General features: G+C 42.0%; 2 protein-coding genes across 2 annotated transcripts; one reads left to right on the top strand and one right to left on the bottom strand.

Moving 5' to 3' along the window:
- The first annotated feature begins 241 nt into the window (after nt 1–241).
- MPHOSPH6 (M-phase phosphoprotein 6) lies at nt 242–8,631 on the top strand. Its single transcript, XM_075434191.1, has 5 exons — nt 242–387; nt 4,347–4,459; nt 6,021–6,111; nt 7,138–7,235; nt 7,693–8,631. Exons 1-5 carry the CDS (start codon nt 337–339, stop codon nt 7,835–7,837), a joined length of 498 nt encoding a protein of 165 aa, XP_075290306.1. The 5' UTR covers nt 242–336; the 3' UTR covers nt 7,838–8,631.
- Nucleotides 8,632–10,009: 1,378 nt separating this feature from the next.
- Nucleotides 10,010–17,332, bottom strand: LOC104339202 (arylamine N-acetyltransferase, pineal gland isozyme NAT-10). Its single transcript, XM_009945343.2, has 2 exons — nt 17,245–17,332; nt 10,010–14,807 (listed from the first exon to the last, which is right to left on the bottom strand). Exon 2 carries the CDS (start codon nt 14,800–14,802, stop codon nt 13,930–13,932), a length of 873 nt encoding a protein of 290 aa, XP_009943645.1. The 5' UTR covers nt 14,803–14,807; nt 17,245–17,332; the 3' UTR covers nt 10,010–13,929.
- Between the last annotated feature and the right edge of the window lie 845 nt (nt 17,333–18,177).

Genomic DNA, 18,177 nt, shown 5'->3' on the forward strand with positions numbered 1-18,177 from the left:
AAAACTATGGAAGGAACCGTAAGCCGGCAGCACCACAGAACGCACAGCGCTGATAAGAAATCTCAGGTTCCCCATCCAATTCATTTCCCACCCGACCCCCTCACCCCGCCTGACCCGCTCCCCACGCTTTTTTAACGCTGCTTTCGCACCCCTGGCCCCCACTCGCCCCGCCACTCCCCCGCGCTGCGGGCAGGGGCCTGGCCCTGCGGCCGCGCCCCGGACGCGGAGGGGGTGGAGCCGCGCCGCCGCCTCCCCCCGCTCCTCCTCCGGCGTGCGCGGCCGCGCCGCTACGCGAGCGCGGGGATCGAGTGCGGCCTGCGGGCAGCGCCGGCCGCCATGGCCGAGGAGGTGAAGACGAAGCTGTCCAAGAACCTGCTGCGCATGAAGGTGAGCCGGGGGGGGCCCCGGGAGCGGCGCAGGGAAGCGGGGGGAGGCCTGAGGCCCGGTCCGCCGTGGGGGGAGGAGCGGGCGGCCGCGCCCGGCTGCTGCCGGGGGGCTGCCCGTGAGGCGGCGCCGGGGGCGGGAGGCTGGGGCCGGCAGCTGGGGCGTGTGCCGTGAGGGGCCGAGCTCTTCCGTGAGGCGGGAGGTGGGGGGTTCTCCCGCCTACCCGGCCCTCCGGGAGGCCCTTCCCTGCCCCGGGGCACTTCTCCGTGCTGGCCAGCCCCGGTGTGACCCGCGGCCATGGCTGTCTCCTGCTGCCCGAACCCAGGCTGCGCAGCTCCTCAGCTTGGCGGGCCCTTGCGCTCCGGCCTGCAGCTTGCTGGGCTTCTCCCTCCCGGGCTGGCCGGCAAGAGACGGTCTCGGCGAGCTGTCGCCGAACACCGAGCTGCCGGAGGGCCGGCGAGGGGTCTCGAGGGGTCACAGACTGTGGGGTGCCGGAGGGTTCGATCTCGGACAGCAGCTTCACGATTGCAGCGAGAGAGCCAATTTCTGGGCGCCATTCGGGAGCCTTTTCGCTCCGCCTGGTTTCCCTGCAGTCGGGTTGCCTACCCTGAGGAAAAGTGACAAGGCTTCTTCCCCCACCGCACACACACGTTGAAATTAAAATATTAATGTTGCTGGCCTTACTTGGGGGGAGGCTCTTAATCTTGGAAAAAAAAAAAAAGTCCTTTTTTTTTTTCTTTTCTTGTGTCTATTTTTTTGGCTGTTTACACTGGTGGCTGATAGAAATACCCAACCCGAATGGCAGCATTAACCGCCTTTCCCAACCCAGAAGTGCCGGGGCTGTTAGTAGCATCGTGACATGCCCTTTACCCTTGGAACTGTGAATCTCATCTCTAAGTCCGATGTGTAATTAGTCTCCACTTACTGGCTAATGGATTCTGCTTCACCTAGTGTACTACAACACCTGTTTCAGTAGAGTACATTGTCCTGTGATTGATGGTTCTTTATTGCTGGAAAACAACCAGTAAAAGTTGAGTTGCCTTTTTTTTTTTTTAATGTTAATATCCATTAAATTTTTTATAACTGAGTATGACAGGGCCCCTGTGGCTTCTTGCTTGTGGTGTTTTATTTAACTATTTTTCCCCCATATATTTATATGGGACTATATTTCAAACACTGGCTGAAAGGAGTTCAGCTGACTTCAGTTCAATCTTTCACATAAAGTGTACTCTGCTACAGGAGGATGGTGGAATATTTACGCCAATTAACAGATGCTGCTAATGAGAGACTAAAACTCATGCACAGAGGGAATGGAACGCGTCTTGCATTGCTCTCAGAAGGGAGTGGATGTTGAGTTTCGTTAGGCAACAGTGTATGACAGAGTAAGACTCCCATAACCTGAATTGCAGCATCATTATTTTCTCTTATTTTAATGTAATACTCTCTTTTAAAGTGAAATTTCTGCTCCTGTTTTTTGCCAGTTTATTAACCCCTTGGAGATTTCAAAAGCCAGTTTTTAGATTTTCTTCCTTGGAAGGCTGTGGAGACCCAGCCTGTGAATGTGCTGCCATGACATTTACAGGTTTACAGTCCGGGCAGTAGTAACCAGGTTTGAAGAGATGAGTAGTTTCTGAAAAGGTCATACACAGATCTTGTGTTTAGCACTTTCCTTCTGCAGATCTTCTTGTTTACAAATGCTTTAATTAATCCTTTAGCAGCTGCTTCCAGAGGTACTGATAAGATGTATTATCACGATTCAACGGATGGGTAAAATGGCACCCAAAGGTGACGCACAGTCAGTGGTAGCATTGTGAAGACCCTTTGCGCCAAGTACGGGACCACTCTTGATGTTGAAGGATGGCTCATGCTTTTAGATCTTGTAGCATGTGATCCAGGTCCCATTGCTTGGGGAAACTGATCAAAATAACCACTCAGTTTACTGACTTAAATACTCTGTGTCTACCACAAGGGGTTTATTTTTAATTCATCCATGTGTATTTACATTTAGATAAATGTGATCACATATTTTTTTATCTAGTTATTCATGTAGTAAGCTTTGGGAACATAATCTTTAAAATGTAATGTGAAATTATTATTTAATTGGGTGCTTGTAGCAGAATTTTTCCTGTTGAGATTTCTGACTGGCTAACCAATTTCCTTGAGCAATATGGTTTTCCACATGATAGATTCCCTTATTTTCCTCAAGAAGATACTGTAATTTTAATTGGAAAGCTTTGACATATTTTGGATCGACTCGGATAACAAAAGTCAATTTTTTCTTTCATTAAAGATCTTGTACAAATGGATACAAATAGAAATATAAATGGAAAATGAGACACTAGCACCATATTGGCTTTTACTTCAGGGTTTCCTTTGTTTCGCTTGGGCATTTTGTAAAGACTGAAAAGGTGGTAGGGGGTTGTATAGAATACATATATTATGGATATATATTACCTGTATATTTTAAATAAGCTCAGCAATGCAGGATTTTTGTGGGAAGGAAGTGCTTTGTGATGCCTTCTTGGGCACTATTCCCAACCAAGCCCCTTTTCACTGGGACCTAAACAGTGTCCAAGTCTGTGCTAGTGTTCAAGAGACAGATGTGCACCACTGGCACATCACCTGTCAGCCTGCATGCTTATCTAAACACAAAAATGGTGCTGCGTTAAATGAGGGGTAAAACTAGTCGGTATAAAATCCCTCTGCAGTGTTGCACATACAGGTATGCTTTGATAGCCATAAAGCAGTTTTCATACAGGAGTAACTGTAGTGGTAGACTTGCCTCTAGCTGGGAATTACATTGGTGTAAATGTACGCCTCCGACAGATACAGTTATTCAAACACTTTCTGTAGTCCGTAAGGGAGGTCCCAGCTCCTAGGGATGAGAGAATAAAAGGATTATTACTGTAAAATTGTGAACAGTTGCGGTTTATCCAGCATGTTCGGTGAAATAGGTTAACACTGTTTATACTTAAAGTGTAGTTTAATCTCGGTTCAGGCACCTGACTTGAGACACATGGGAGGAAAAGGGATGTTTCACATGTATCTGGGCTGTAGTTTTGTGCTTCCAGCAGTTTGTCGTAGGGCATGAAAGATGTCCTCTGTTACTCCCAGCTGTGAGAGAGGTTACTGTTCCTATCTGTCGGTTCCCATCCTCTGCGAAAGGTGGTCACCGAGGAAGCCATTTACAGGAATGTCTTTGGATTAGGCAAAATTAGCAGTCTGACCCTGAACTAAATTAATTGGTTTCAGCTAACTTGGCAGACTGTTCCTGCAGGGAGTTAACAGGTGCTTATGCATACTGCTTGACTGGTACTTTGGTTGGTCATCGATGAGAAGTTAGAGCTGGTAACATCTTCTTCTAGCACAGTGGGATACAAAAGTCTGCTTTTCATAGCCTCAGTTACTTTTTTCCACTTCCAAAAGCAGGTTCCAGCCTTCAGAGCTACAAACACAAGCCAGTTCATTAAATGAAATCTGAGAAAAGAAGATGGTTGAAAGTATAGAAGTTTCAAAAAATGGTCAAGCTGGTATGACCTAGCTCTAGGTCTGAGCTCCAGTGCTGATGTGTGGGTGATGTTGGTTTCTGATATGCAGCAATAATTTCAACACCATGAGGTTCTCTCTGGCCTTTGCTGAAACATTAGAAAAGCAAAGTTGCAGAGTTGCAACAACTCAGATCCATCAAAACTAATCAGGAAAGGTCTGTTTCTTTGGATGAAGTACAGATGTGTCTGACTGTTGACTTCCAGTAGATGGTTGTGATCAGCAGTTGTTTACTTTTCCATTGCCTCTTTGCCTAAACTTAGCCCAAACCCATAGAAAAATCACAAAAAGCATCTACGTTATCTACTGTTAAGTATTATGTAACGGATAATTGTCATCATATACTCATTGCATGTTCAGCACATATGAATGATGCCAAAAACTGAAACTGTGTGTTTATGTGTCTTTCTTTTTAGTTCATGCAAAGGGGTTTGGATTCACAAAGTAAGAAAGAACTGGAAGAGGAAGAAAAGAAGATAATTAATGACGAACACTGGTATCTTGATTTACCGGATCTAAAGGAGAAAGAGTAAGCTTGTACCCTTTCATGCTTCTTATAATGGGTTGGGAATAGAATATACTTTTTTTTTTTCCTGTAAAAGAAGTATTATTAATAACTAATTAACAGAAGCAAAAATAGTGACAGGCTGGCATTACAGCTTGCTTATTTATTTCAGGGACATTCTCAAGGTTGCCTAGTGCAGTTTGACCTACTTTCATTTCTTGTGTGTGTTGTTTTCTTTCACTCACAGTTTCTTCTAGATGCATGTAATTAGTTTCTTCCAGGCAGGGACCAATTCATTCATGCTGCTTTTTTCCTTCGTTTGAAAAAAGAAGTTTGAAACCTTGTGTTGGTAAATTCAGCTCCAGTCACACGGTTAGGTCCATTCAGGACAGTTCTGTCTTCTTGAGTCCAGCTCACACCAAATGCTGTTTCTGAAATAGGATAGATAAGGGCAAAAGTAAAGGAAGGCTTAGCTAATAGGGAAGAAAATGTCCATTCCTGCTATTTAGAAAGGTGCTTTAAATAGCAGGAGAACTACTTTTAAAATTGCTTGATTTTTGTCCTTTCAAAGGAGGACAGAAATTCCATTGAGGGAGAACTTGCATAATTTTTTAAAAGCTGGGATCCAGGGAATTAACTGTAGTTGAATAAGGTCATTGATAAACTATTTTCCATGACTGTTGGTGGATATGACAAAAAGGTATTTGAGCTTCAGTTGCAGCAAGGAAGGTTCAAGCTGGATGTTGGGAGAATTTTTCTAACAATGGGTCTATTGAAGCACTGGAATAGATTGCCTAAGGAGACACTGGATTCTTCATCATTGGAAATCTTTTGCGGACAGGTTAGGTAGACCTCTGCTGTTCATGGTACCTGTTTAACTGATCCTGCCGTGAGGTAGGAGAATGAGTTTGATCTCTTCAGCCTAACTTCCTATGATTGTAGGCGTTTGTTTTACATGGGAGATGAAGAGGATGAGGGAAGAGGTGCATATGCGTGTGAGGAAAAGAACGATGGAACAATTCACGGAAGTACTTTTATCTAACGCATGTATTATGAACACCTCAGGGTCATGTTTCTTTTCTCGCTCCATGCTCATTAAAAGAGGAAAAAACGAGGGAGAAAGGGGAAATCTTTCTCTGCTGAACAGAGAATTACACAGTGTTTTATATCCTGACAGACTCAACTAATGCCAGGTCTAACATCACAATGAAAAATTAATTAGAAGCTTTTGCTGGTATAGTAATGCCACCTGGAGAGTGATATTTATGTGGTATTTTTATTCTGGCAAAAGCATTAATGTAGGTGGAATCATACCAGCAAAGAGTGCTTTTTGTCAGGAGAGTTAATTTTGCTTGTGGAACTGGCACAGCTTTACTGGCAGAAAGTATGCCTTTGCACTCCAAGCTTCTTGTACTGAAAGATTTATCAGAGCAATTAAGCTTCAGAAAGTAGCTGATGGTTTAAAATACATTGTGGTTTTGTTTATTTGTGCAGGGGGAAGACAGCAAATGCTTTTTGCATTTGTTTAATTTGATTATTTTAAAGCACACTGTTTGACAAATGCTGGGTTTGGGGTTTCATGCAGGAGCTTTATAATAGAAGAGAGGAGCTTTAAGCTGTGTGAGGATCTACTTTATGGCAGAATGTCCTTCAAAGGATTCAATCCAGAAATTGAGGTACTGTTTAAATATTCTGTTTTGAGGTGGTCTTGCATTAGGATTGAAGCCGTTGGGGATGGGGATTTGAGTGTTCACACTGCATGCGGTCTGGCCTTTGCAGCACTTTCCATAAATCCTCACATGTATAGGAAATCCCTGATTCAAACCCAAATATTGATCAGTGCAACATCTGGCAAATAGAAGCTTTTTATCTCCTTGTGTTGATGGTCACTAATTGCATGACTCCTGGAGATTTTTCTTCCCTGAAGTGAGGAAACTGTCCACATGCTGCTCACCAAAACAATAGCTCACTTTTCCTCCTGCCATTTAATTTAAGAGTCCAATCTTACAAACATTCAACTCTATTTATTCAGTACTTACTTGTGTAAGTAAGGGCTTAAAGTTCCAAAGTAAAAATTCTGGGCAAGAGTCATTTCTTTCTGGCATGATTCGTGCTGATACAACTACACTGAGACAGTAATAAAAATTCTACCACTGAACTGAAGCAAGAGGATGAAGGTGTGAAGACTAAGAGGTATGCAAAAGGCTATGCAAGGTGATTTACTAGGGGATTCTTTTAGTTATTTTGAACTTGCTGTCACTGTGACTTAGCATATTATTGCTTTGTGGTTTTTACTAGTAGTTTATTGTAAATCCTTGCAGATATTTTTCCTTCTTAACAAAACCGTTTCAAGGACTATGTGCTAACATCACAGTGAAAAATTAATGATCTAATTCTTTGGTCTCCTGAACATGTCTGGCATGTCCTTGGGGCTGTTTGAATAGTACAATTCACTGAAAACTCTTGTCTCTGTGTTGCGTCTTTTCCCAAAGGCAAACTTAAAGCTCAGCTTAGCAACAAGCAGGCATGTTGCCTTTTCTTCATGAGTTTTCATAACAGTATGCTCTAGCCTGACCAGGGAACAGCAAATAATTACTAAATTTGATTCTTACCTTTTATGCATTTCTCCTACCAGTGAATTTCAGCATAGTTGTCATTATGTCAGGGTTACATGTTTAAGATATCTCTTACTTCATTTTCAGAAGTTAATGATCCAAATGAACTCTAGGTGCAAGCAAGAAGAAATTGAAGTGGATGATAAAATGGAGGCTGATGTATCAGATGAAGAAATGGCCAGAAGGTGATTTATATTTTATGACACAATCAATATTAGCTGGGAGTATGATATGTTCCTTCATTATGTGTGGGGAAAATAAACCCAAAAAGCAAACAAAAAAAAAAAACCAAAAAGAACCCCAACAGAATATGGTACTTTGCAGAACTGATTTTCCAGGAATTCTGGTGTGTGTTCAGTGGAAGCCCCATCACTTTTGGGGGTAACATGTCTTGTAGGGGTTTTCTGCCCTTTGGTATCCAGGTATTCCGTGCTAATTCCCTCCGTGTTCCAGTTTGCTAACAAACCCAAACTATCAGAATGAATAGTAACCTAATAAGTGATCATATAGTACTTGTGTTTCTTCAGCTTCTGATGACCGGCTTTTTTACGCCACTGAAATTGTTGATTAGATTTATGATTTGCGCCATTGAAGTTTTCTCTGGTTTTAGTAAAAGCTGTAAACTTTTTATTATCTTTACAGATATGAAACATTAGTGGGAACAGTAGGGAAGAAATTCTTGAGAAAAAGAGACCAGCGTGTACTCCAGGATGAAGATGAAGATGGGAATAGTAACACAAGACCTAGCAAAAAAGCTAAGAAAAAGTTCTTAAAACCGCAGGATTAATGTCAGCTGCACAACTGGAGCTAATAGAAATGTTACCTACCAAAATGTTACCTACCAAATGCCTACCACGAACTGGAGATTGTTTGGAGTTTCTGATATTTCATGTGAAGCATAGATTTGTAAATCTGTGTCTGTTCTCATCGAAATTTCTACCATCCACATGACAAACATTTTTCAAAGTGGAGGTATATATAGTGGATGTCATACATCCTTTCCTCTCTCAGCAGCTTTTAATGTGTGGGGCACTAATCCCATCAGCCTTTTTAAATGTTGTGCATAACTAGATTGAGTGTCACACGCAATTCAGAGCAACATTATTTACAATTTATGATAACATCTGAAAGAAGTATTTGGAGTAAAGACGAGCTTTGTCCAATCCAGTGAGGCAGTTCAGCTTTCACTGCTTTTTTTGTTACGAAAATGGAAGCGTTTGCTGTCTTCAAATTGAAAACACCCAGTCAGCAGAAACATGTATCTTTTTTTTTTTACTGTGCTAAAAATAAGATGGGAAAAGAACAGAGAGATAAAGTCCATTTTGTTGAATTTTATTTTTTATAAAGCCTATTTAAAAATAGAGGGGTTTTTACAGAGCAAGACTAATATTGGGCCATGTTTACAGTTTGACACTTGAGCAGATTGTGAGTATTAATTTCTGTCTTCCAAGTTTGCTAATCTTGTCTCTTTTTCAGCAAAAAAATCCATCTTATAATTATCTAGGTCTTGTCGTAAAAGCATAATAACGGTTTCAGAAACGTATTTGAAAGCTGAATAAAACCTGATTTTTTTGTGGTTAATGATTGTGGTTTAGCTAATTTAATGTAAAAAAAATTATGCTTAATACAATCTGGTATAAGAAGTGATCCTGTTTTGCACTGGCCACAGATGCCCCCAAATATTAGTTGACTGCACTGACTTTTTCTGCTTAGTGTGCATTGACGCAGTTACTTCAGAGAAGTAATGTTAGGACGGAAACATCATGCTCTTTGGTCAGGCAGTGCTCTGGGCCTATGGAAAAATGTCACTGTGGTCTTGTCTAAAATCATAGCAGTTCTCTGTATCCTGGCTTTCAACAAGAAATATTTCTTTCTATTACTTCATTTCCCCAGCTAGATGTCTGAGTTACTCATCCTTAATGCTGACTCTCCAGAGAAAGAGGATTTTGTTAAACTGAAGCAAGTAGTGGCCATTCCGTCATGGACACAAAAGGCTTTTTTTTTTTTTTTAACTCAGTGAAGCAAGACATGCAACTCAATTATATAAAAAAGAGACTGTGTGTCTGCTGTATTTTGCATGTGATGTACGAACTATACTCCATATGTCAAGAGCACTTCATTAGATATTCAAGATGGATCACACATGGAAAGAGAAATACACTTTTAACCTAGTAAGGGGACCTCATACACGTGGAAAGTCTGTGATTCATGATCTGAGATAGTTTTTCAGGGCTAATTAAATGCTACTGGTACAATTACTTAAAACCTGATAATATATTATTGCTAGCTGAAAAGAAGTTAATGATGGCAAGACATTTTTCTTCCTATGGAAGATGTGTCCTGAGCTAAGAAATGATTTATTGTTGGTCATCACAAGAAAAACTCAGAGTATATCCCATTATTCTTTCTTGCTGCTTAGTAGGAAAATGATTTCCCTCTCTCTGAACACATTTCTTCAATGGAGAGAGAATTTCTGCATAGCTGTGCTGGATGGTTGAGGGGGAAAGTGTGTTCTAGTGAACCACCAGCAACCAGGAGATGTCACAGTGATTGCACACCCTGAGAGATGGTGAATTGAAGAAGGTTCCAGTGATGTCATTTAAAGGAGCTTTCGGGTAACGTTGATAACGATTAGTGGCTCAGATGAACACTGTGTGAAGTCTTTCTTTGCCAAGGCTTTATGCAGAGAGCTCTCATGCATTGCAGAGTTCTGTTTGGTCCAATGAGGGGTAATTTTGCACAGCTAAAGGGTGTTCTGCCATATGTTGGTCCTTAATTTCATGTCGTTTCCTGAGGGATGGCTGGAAATGTGAGCGGCATGGAGCATGGGTAAGAGCAGGAGTGGACTCTCAACAGCTTGCTAGAAAATCCAGGATTTTTTAATTTAGAGGGGGGGGAGGGGAGGGAAGGGGAGGAGAGTGGTTCTTCCGTTTCCTAAACATGCCCAACACCAACTGAAGAAATTATAGATTTTTGGTTTATTGTCTTCAAATCTGGGTGCTCTGCTGTTTGCATTTAGCTGGTGGCTAGGTGAGCTACTGAAATGCTACAATAAGACCAACTACTAATTTTAGGCACAACCGTTACTCATTGGGAGTTTGTAAAATGCACCTTTAAAAGCACCATTCATACTGCACTGTTACGAGCAAGACAAACCAAAAACATCAACCCTACATGACTTTTAAAAAGTACTTTAAATGCCCAAAGTTAGAAGCAGGCATTTTATGACGGGATCTTCTGAAATACCCATCTATATTTCCAACCTTATAAATACATATATATATGTATTTATTTTAAGTTTGGCTTTAGCTTTCTAGCCAGGGTAGAAACATTCTGCTATATAAAATCTGTGCTTGGACTACTCTTGACAGAGATGTAAGTGTAGCAGTGAAATATTCATAATGCAAACTTACATTAATTCAGGCTTTCTTGGCGCTGACACAGTCTCAAATGCAGATGCATTTTCATGCACAACTTCCAGAGCTGAACAACTTTCCCATGTGGTCATGTTTCTAAATGAAAAGCATTTCTTCTCTGAGAACAAAAGCAGGTTGGGTAAGTAGTAAGCATTTTTGTTACAGAAGATGGCTACCCACAAAATTTAATGGGTGAAGAGTTATCAGACACCAGAAGCGTTTGTGCCTGTTACTCCAAGGTACCTATTAAAGCGAACAAAGCAGAGTGTGCATTGTAGTTCGTGCTCGCTGACAGCTCACAGTGTTAAGTTTAAGCATGTCTCCTGTTGGGTGAAGCTTTGTCCCTCCCTTTGACAGGCTGACAGTGTTTATTTCTGTAATAACTGCTGATGTTGGAAACATGGAAGTACTGAACAACTTCATCTTTGTTGCTGATGTTTCTCATTTTGTTACTTTTACTCTGCAGAGTGTTAGATCTTAAAAAGTCCAGGACCAGAGTCCCAACTAAGCGAGCCATCCTGTATCCTCCCTTTAGTAATGTATGAGCTGATTAAACTTTGATTCTTTGGGGAGGGGGGAGGATATTCAGTGGTGCCACGTTTGAACTGTGTTTATTCTGTTGCATGTCTTGTTTTCTAATAAGACATTCCATTAGACAGTTCTTCAGTCGCGGATGGTTGTCGTTGCCATTGGGCACTGCGTGTGTGTGTGTAATGGGCAGCTGGGCTGGGATTCTGGGACTTAATCCAGCATTCAGGCTTAGAAAGAAATTGTCTCAGCTTTCTGCTGATTGGGATACCATACTTTTAAATTGTATTTGGACTTGGACAGGTCCTGGGTGGGAGGTTCTAAGCATTTGATCTGCTTCATTTCAACAACAGTCAACAAATAAAATGGCACAATAGCATAGGCTCTCATTAAAGCTTTCTGAGAGAGTGTTTATAATAAAGCAGAGTGGTGAAGGATGTCAGACATCCCATATTTCCCTTCTGCACATGAATGCAAGTTTCTCTGAGAGCTGACGCTTTAAGGGCTTGGTTGTTTCTTTGAGTCTGTGAAAGTATCTGCCTTCTACAATAATGCCTTGCTAATGGAACCCCAGCGTGAGGCTTCTGGTTTGTTTGTTTTTACACCATTCTCATCTCAGACCTTTGAGATTTCTTGAGTCTGGCATTCACACTTCAATAACCTGCTTTCATCAGCTTTTGGGGAGCTTTAGTTCAACTGTGAAACTTCTTCAGCTGTACGTGTTGACGTGTCTTCGTGTGATCTGATGTTGCACAGTGAGGACCTGGTTATAATTGTGACAGAGAGGAGAAATCCCACTTAGAGAGTGGTTATCAACAGATGGAGCCAGGGAGAGGGTTGAAGCTTCGGTCACTGGCAGCCCTGTAGGTCTTTAGTGAGAACTGAATAGTAGAAGGGGTATCTGGGTTGAGTCCCATCACTGCAGGCACAGTTAAAAACGCCAGTATGAGTCCATAGACTTCTGCCCAAGAAACCTTTGCACACCATAACCTGAGCAATTACCTGGGAGCAACAGCACGAACATCTCTAGAGAAGTATGGAGGCAAAATAACCAGTCTGTTAGTGGTTGTCCTCAAGACGAGGCAGCAGTGCCAGAAAACAACCAGTTCATTGCATAGAGAAACATGGTTTGGTGACCTGGGTGAATGCAGAGGGGAATTTCTGTCAGCTAGAATGGAGGTGGTGAGTGTTCTGAAGCTTGTAATGTTTCTTGGGGTCTCAGGGAACGCCTCGGTTTGATCAGTCATTTAGAAAGGAGAAAAACCCTTAACGAGACATTAGTATGAGAGAGTAGTATGAACATAAATTAGAGAGCAAAGTCCTTAGTTCCTTTGTTCATAGAAAAACTGTTTTCCCACCTCAGTAAGATCTTTCAGTGTCCCCTGTCGCTGCCTGCTTGGCCCTCGGTTCCTTGTCCCCATGCAAGTACACGTGCACCCAGGCCACCACACACCACAGCCAGTGCTGAGCCCAGCGGAGGAGGGGACTGCTGGGCCTCCTCTTCAGTAACCATCGTCTTCCCCAGCCTACGAGATCTTTTTCCAGGAACCTGTAGGAACTTGCCATCTTCTGCACTGCTGTAGATTTTGTTTGATATTGGCCTGTCTGGTTTAAGAAGTTTTGTGGTGAGGAGGGTGGGCCAGCAGATCGATGGCGTGATTGAACAGACCTCACTTACTTTGCAAATGCTGTGTGCAGGAGTCATGCACTTGAGGGGGGAGGGAGGCTGTATGTACAGCGACCCTTTATGTTTTTATTCTCCTTTATTTATTTTCAGGTATACACTTACAGCATTTGTGAGATTTACGATCAGATGATGTTTTTGAGCAAAAAGATACACTCTCAGTGGGAGGAATCAACATATTAAAAAAATGGGGAAATGTGATTGTGAAATAATTCTCAAGGAAGGGATTCCTTTAGATTTAGTTGGCTCCTTGATTTTTTTCATTTTGATACAGATTACGAAGTCACTTGTGACACTAAAACTCATATGCTGGCTGGCACTGGTTCAGGATTGCCGTATGGACTCCCCTATTTGCTATACACAAAAAGGGCAAAATGAAGGGTATAGTGGGGTTAGCTTTATTGTTCTTTTGTTATACAAATAACTTGCAGGACCAAAAATACAAAAATGCCACCCCTTTTGGGATAGAAGTACATCTAAGCCAGTTGTGATGTTTAAGCACCATTCACCCTTTATAGGTTGATTACTCATCAGAAGCAACGCTTCTAGGTATCTCCTTAGAGCCCACCAGCCACAGTAATGCTGCAATACATACAATTTACATCACCAGAAAAAAGGTACGTACCAAAAATTACTTTGGGCAGTTTACTGCAGCAATGACAAAAGGGATGCATGTGATGATAATCTTCATTTTGTACTATGTTTTGTCTAAAGACGACAGTGAAAGAACTGTGCCTCCTAATGCTCCTTTCAAAGGTGACATTGTTTTGCTCATATTAAAGGTAGAGAAATGAGGTGAGCTGGGAGTGGTTAGATCTTACGGAAGAATTAAGTTTTAAATGTATACTTCATTGTCCAAATGCTCACAGATTACTTTTCTCTCTATAATAACCATAGAAAATGTGTTTGCAGCGTACCACAAGTAATAATCCATACTCCAATTTATGTGCTGTAGACACTCCAAAATTCCCTGGACATTTTTATTACCCAAGTTTATAACCAGATTCAAATCAGATCCCCCATTTGTGCCAAAAACTGAACTGCAGTCATCTCACAGCAAATAATTCTATCTAGCTGATGGAAGAGTCTTAAATTCCTGAGTTTTTCCAGAGTGAAATTCACTTTAATCTGGTATTAATGTATTTTTCCTTCAATCACCTACACAAGAATCCCATAATCTTGCAGTCGTGGTTGTGCAGACAGTGGAAAGTACTGTACATACATAGCATTATTGTAGGTTTTTCTGGTCATCTAGATTGTGTAAAATCCTTTGATGTTAATTGGGACAAGTTTTCTATCTAGGGTTATGTTGAATTTCTCTTTGAGGGTTTTTTCCACGTCTTCATCTTCAAGAGTTACAAATTCCACCAGATCCATATTTTCCTTGTAGTTGTATGTGGTCTCTGTGAGGGTCCACCCAATTAGCGCACGAAAGCCATCACTGGTCTGGAGGGTGCAGATGGACTTCTTTATGAAGAGGGAATCTGGAGAGGTCTGAAGGTATGTGCATTGGGAACTGAAATCTTCCATGGTCTGTGGCTCAAGGCTGAACATATAAACTTTCCGACACTCTTTTTTCTCCAGAAGATCAGAATTAGAGAAATTTTGATTTGGGATATATTGTTTTCGTCTCATTTTCTCAAGGTACCAGATGGCGTTTTTTTCTGTGAAGCGAAAGATGCCGGGAGCCTGGGGCTGGTCTTTCCCCGACACAAGCTCCATTGGTTGCCACATCTGATAGGATACACCAAAGCCTCCATCGACAATGTAGGCATTGCCATCAATAATGACCTTTACAAGGAGATGTGTCATGGTGGTGGCATATGCATTTTGATGTGGATTGAACACATATGCTCCCAGGAAGCTGGCATCGTACCCCAGGCGTTTCAGGACCCAGCCCAACAGCTGGTTGTTTTCCATGCACCAGCCACCCCGCTTCCTCCGCACGATTTTGTTATAAACGTGCTCCAACTCCAAAGTAATTTTCTCGCCACAGTGGATGCTGAGGTTTTCAAAGGGAACAGCACGGATGTGGTGCTGGAATATACTGGTTAAGGTTTCCAGGTCTTGTTTTTCAAGGGAACCTTTATAGCCAGTTCTTGCAAAATACTCTTCAAGGTTCATGTCACCTGTAAAGGAAGGAATTGCATTTTGGTTTTGTTGCTTTACATCAATGATTTACGATGCTGTGAAAAACTGCCCAGGCTGCTGCCAGCAAAGATGCTTTAATCTACTGAACCTCGTCAGGGCGGTTTTTAAAGGTAACAAGTATTCACGGCAAACAGTTCCCAGAGGAGAGGAGAGCACTGCACGTGAGGGTTTGCTTTTTCTCTTAGAGTCGTCCCTATAGCAAACAGCTGATGCAATTTCAGCCTGCTCTGCGATGGCTACAAAACGGGGATTTGCTGTATTTGCATTGTAACAGCAGGGTTAAGACAAAATGTAAGAGCACGCTAGGGAGCATTCATGAAAACCGCTCTAAATCCACTGTTCAGCCAAAGGAGTGTCGGTGGGGAAGCAGTGTTGTCTGCCAGTTGGAGGGAGGGTAAGTTGAGCCAAGATTCACACGTTCTTTTCATGAGCCTGCCACTGATCTTTGTGACAGTAAATGAATTGCTCGTTCGGTAGACGTTGTTCTTCCACCACTTGCAAAAAGATAAAATGATACTCCCTGCACATTTTGTAAAGTGTCAAGTTTTATCCAGATAATTGTAACTGAAGAAAACCTCTGACCTTTGCAAGAGTCGCAGACCACTGAGTCTCTTATCTGCTCTGACTGTTGCAAAAACTGATTTTGGTGTTGGAATAATGAATCTGAATGGAGGCGAGTGACCTAAAAGACAAAGAGCACATCTCTGTTCCCTGCTGTGCCCCTTGTCTCGCAGGGTGCCCTGAAAATGGACAGGGGCTGCTTTACATCTCTCTAGTCCCGGCCTTTCTCAAAACTCACTTTATTCCTTTCAGAGGAGGCACAACTGAGAATTACTGAAGCTTCGTACAGTGCTCTGTCCTGCCTCCAGCAGTGCCCACCTCCTGGCCTGCCTCGGAGGACTCCTCATCAGCAAGATTGATGGATGAGGAATTTTCTGCCTTCTAATACCATGGAAAGTCACGCACAGTCATCCAGCTTCGGCAGTGGCCCATCACAGTCTGCTGGCGACCATTGTGAGCTGGACAGTCTGTAGGTACCTGGTAGGTACCGTATGTAAAATATAGTGTAGATTCTCTGCTTGGCTAAGGGGCTGGGCACAGGATGTTCTGAAGGCTTGAACCTTTTCAAAGAAAGCACTAAGCGTTCCAGCAGTCTAGAGTAACTGCAAATATTTAGCTTCTTGACAACCCACAAAGCTACTTAGAAATCTTTCGTGCATACAGTAAGCTGAGGTTTAGACAATATTAGCGACTCAGGAAGCCGATTGTATTCAGATAAATTCAGCAGTGAACCATTGAATGTTTACTGCAAACTAGAGTTTCTCAAGATGATTTTCAGTGACAGGTTCGTGATGTGCATATGCATGGTATAGAAGCAGCTGTCCCAAGCGAAGGAAGAGCCCCATCAAAAATCGCATGTTATCTTCTGCAGAAAGGGATTTAGCTTCCACTGAGATTTAAATGTATTGTTGGAGGATATTCTCAATGTAATATTTGTTAACTAGAACATAAGACTTAGGGCAGTTTTCTCTTTTGATTTGCAGAATCCAAGTCTATCCGATCCTACCCGCTCAAATTGTGAATGCTAAATAGCTCACACCAGCATAAAGCTGGTTCTCGAGTTCATATTATTTGTAATCTCTCTGCAGCTCTGTAATATGATTGATCAGCTTTAGATCTTGACTGTAGAAGATGAAAGCTACCATTCTTTTGAATTGTGAGCAGATCAGATGAAAAGCTAGATACCGAAAAGGTAGTCCCACAAATGTAGCTATGATTTATGCAGAGAAAAACATCAGCAGAAGAACTGTATCTAAAGGTGCAAAGGAAGGTGCTCATACAGAAATATTCCCTACCAGGCCTATACTCACTATCTGCAATTCCATTGTTATAATACATTATCTGTCTACTTTTATCCTAATATGCCAGCACGTGGGCTTTTTGGGGTGCGCAAACCACAGTTTGTAATTTCATTTTTTTAAGTTGTTTTTAAAGGACTGTAATTTTATTCCAATACGGCAGAATCTATTGATTATTAGATTGCTTTTTTTCTTCCTCTGCCTTTGCAATATTTTAAAATAAAGTTAAAAATCTAAAAGAATAGCTTGCAACAAGAGGCTATATTTCTAAATTCATATCTACCATTGTATCTAAACAAAAGCATCTCTCACAGTCAAGTGAATCTCCTTCTGAGGAGCAGAAAGACAGCAGAACTGAAATTGCAGTATCGTTGTTTTGCCCTCTTTAAGAGCCCATGTTTAGCAGGTGACATTTTAGCTCTACATCCACACATTTTTATAGCATTTTTCATAAAGAGAATACTGCTTATGTTATTGCCCATGACCTTTACCATCATAAATAAACCAGGTTTGTTGTTTGGGGTTTGGGGGAGATTTTTTAAGAAAACAAACTTACCTCTTAAAATAGCCTTATTTGTTTATTGATATATTCAGCTTCTGGGTTGTTTATTACTGGGACAGCGGTCAGTAAAGCCAGGAGCGGATACAAATTGCGAGGGCTGGCTTCCTCTCTAGGCTCCACTGGCCCTCAATCCTGAAGCTTAAATGCTGAGAAAGGGCAGAGTCCACGCAAAATGAATGCACGTTTCTGGACTTCACTGATCCATGAGCAAATTAAACTTTGTTTCTTCTCTATTAGTAGATGTTTATGTCTTCCTCTGGTTAAGACCAGACTGAACTTGTTTTCCATGTAAAATAATTACAGCAGACAGCTGCAAATGGCTCCATAACTTGTTTTCATTAAATTATTCTTATTTTGCAAGCCAGCACTTTGTGGTGGAGGATAGTCATCTGCTTCCTTGTGGGTGCACAGATGTGCCAAGGTATTGCAGGCTGCGTTTTCCCAGGCTCTGCGGATGCACAAAATGACCCTTCTTTGCCCACAAAGGAACTTTTTCGATCTGTTCAGGGCTTCCACTGCAGCGGGTCGTTATTTTGGAGCTGCGACACCTAACGAATACCATGACAAATACTTATTTGCGCAAAGTAATGCATTTCCTCTCTAAAACTTGGCCTCTGTGTCTTCAAAGTGTTGCAAGGCTGTTTGTTTAATTCGCTCCCTGTCAAGCATGTCTCCTCTTCATTTGATGGAGGTGGAAAGTTGGAGGTCCCTTTTGGGAAGGCAAAGAGCACATCGGTCTGCATCTGGGAAAGCACCCGAGTTTTAGGCACATCAGGTGCCCTGTGAGTCTGTGGTGGACTAACACAAGTGTCAAAAGTCTTTTCCTTGGCTGAGGACCGATGTTCTTCTGTTGCCCTCTTTCATGACACATCCTGTACAGGACCTGCCACAGGTATCATAAAGGTAAAAGGATTTTGTTACTTACAG

The sequence above is a fragment of the Opisthocomus hoazin genome, chromosome 12, assembly GCF_030867145.1.
Source record: "Opisthocomus hoazin isolate bOpiHoa1 chromosome 12, bOpiHoa1.hap1, whole genome shotgun sequence".
NCBI classification, from domain to species: domain Eukaryota; kingdom Metazoa; phylum Chordata; class Aves; order Opisthocomiformes; family Opisthocomidae; genus Opisthocomus; species Opisthocomus hoazin.

Bases quoted from the DNA above. Each gene is read 5' to 3' on its own strand.
- MPHOSPH6 (XM_075434191.1), top strand. From the start codon at position 337: ATGGCCGAGGAGGTGAAGACGAAGCTGTCCAAGAACCTGCTGCGCATG. The intron at 4,460-6,020 runs GTAAGCTTGTAC...GGTTTCATGCAG, and splicing joins CCGGATCTAAAGGAGAAAGA to GAGCTTTATAATAGAAGAGA. The intron at 6,112-7,137 runs GTACTGTTTAAA...CTTCATTTTCAG, and splicing joins GATTCAATCCAGAAATTGAG to AAGTTAATGATCCAAATGAA.
- LOC104339202 (XM_009945343.2), bottom strand. From the start codon at position 14,802: ATGAACCTTGAAGAGTATTTTGCAAGAACTGGCTATAAAGGTTCCCTT.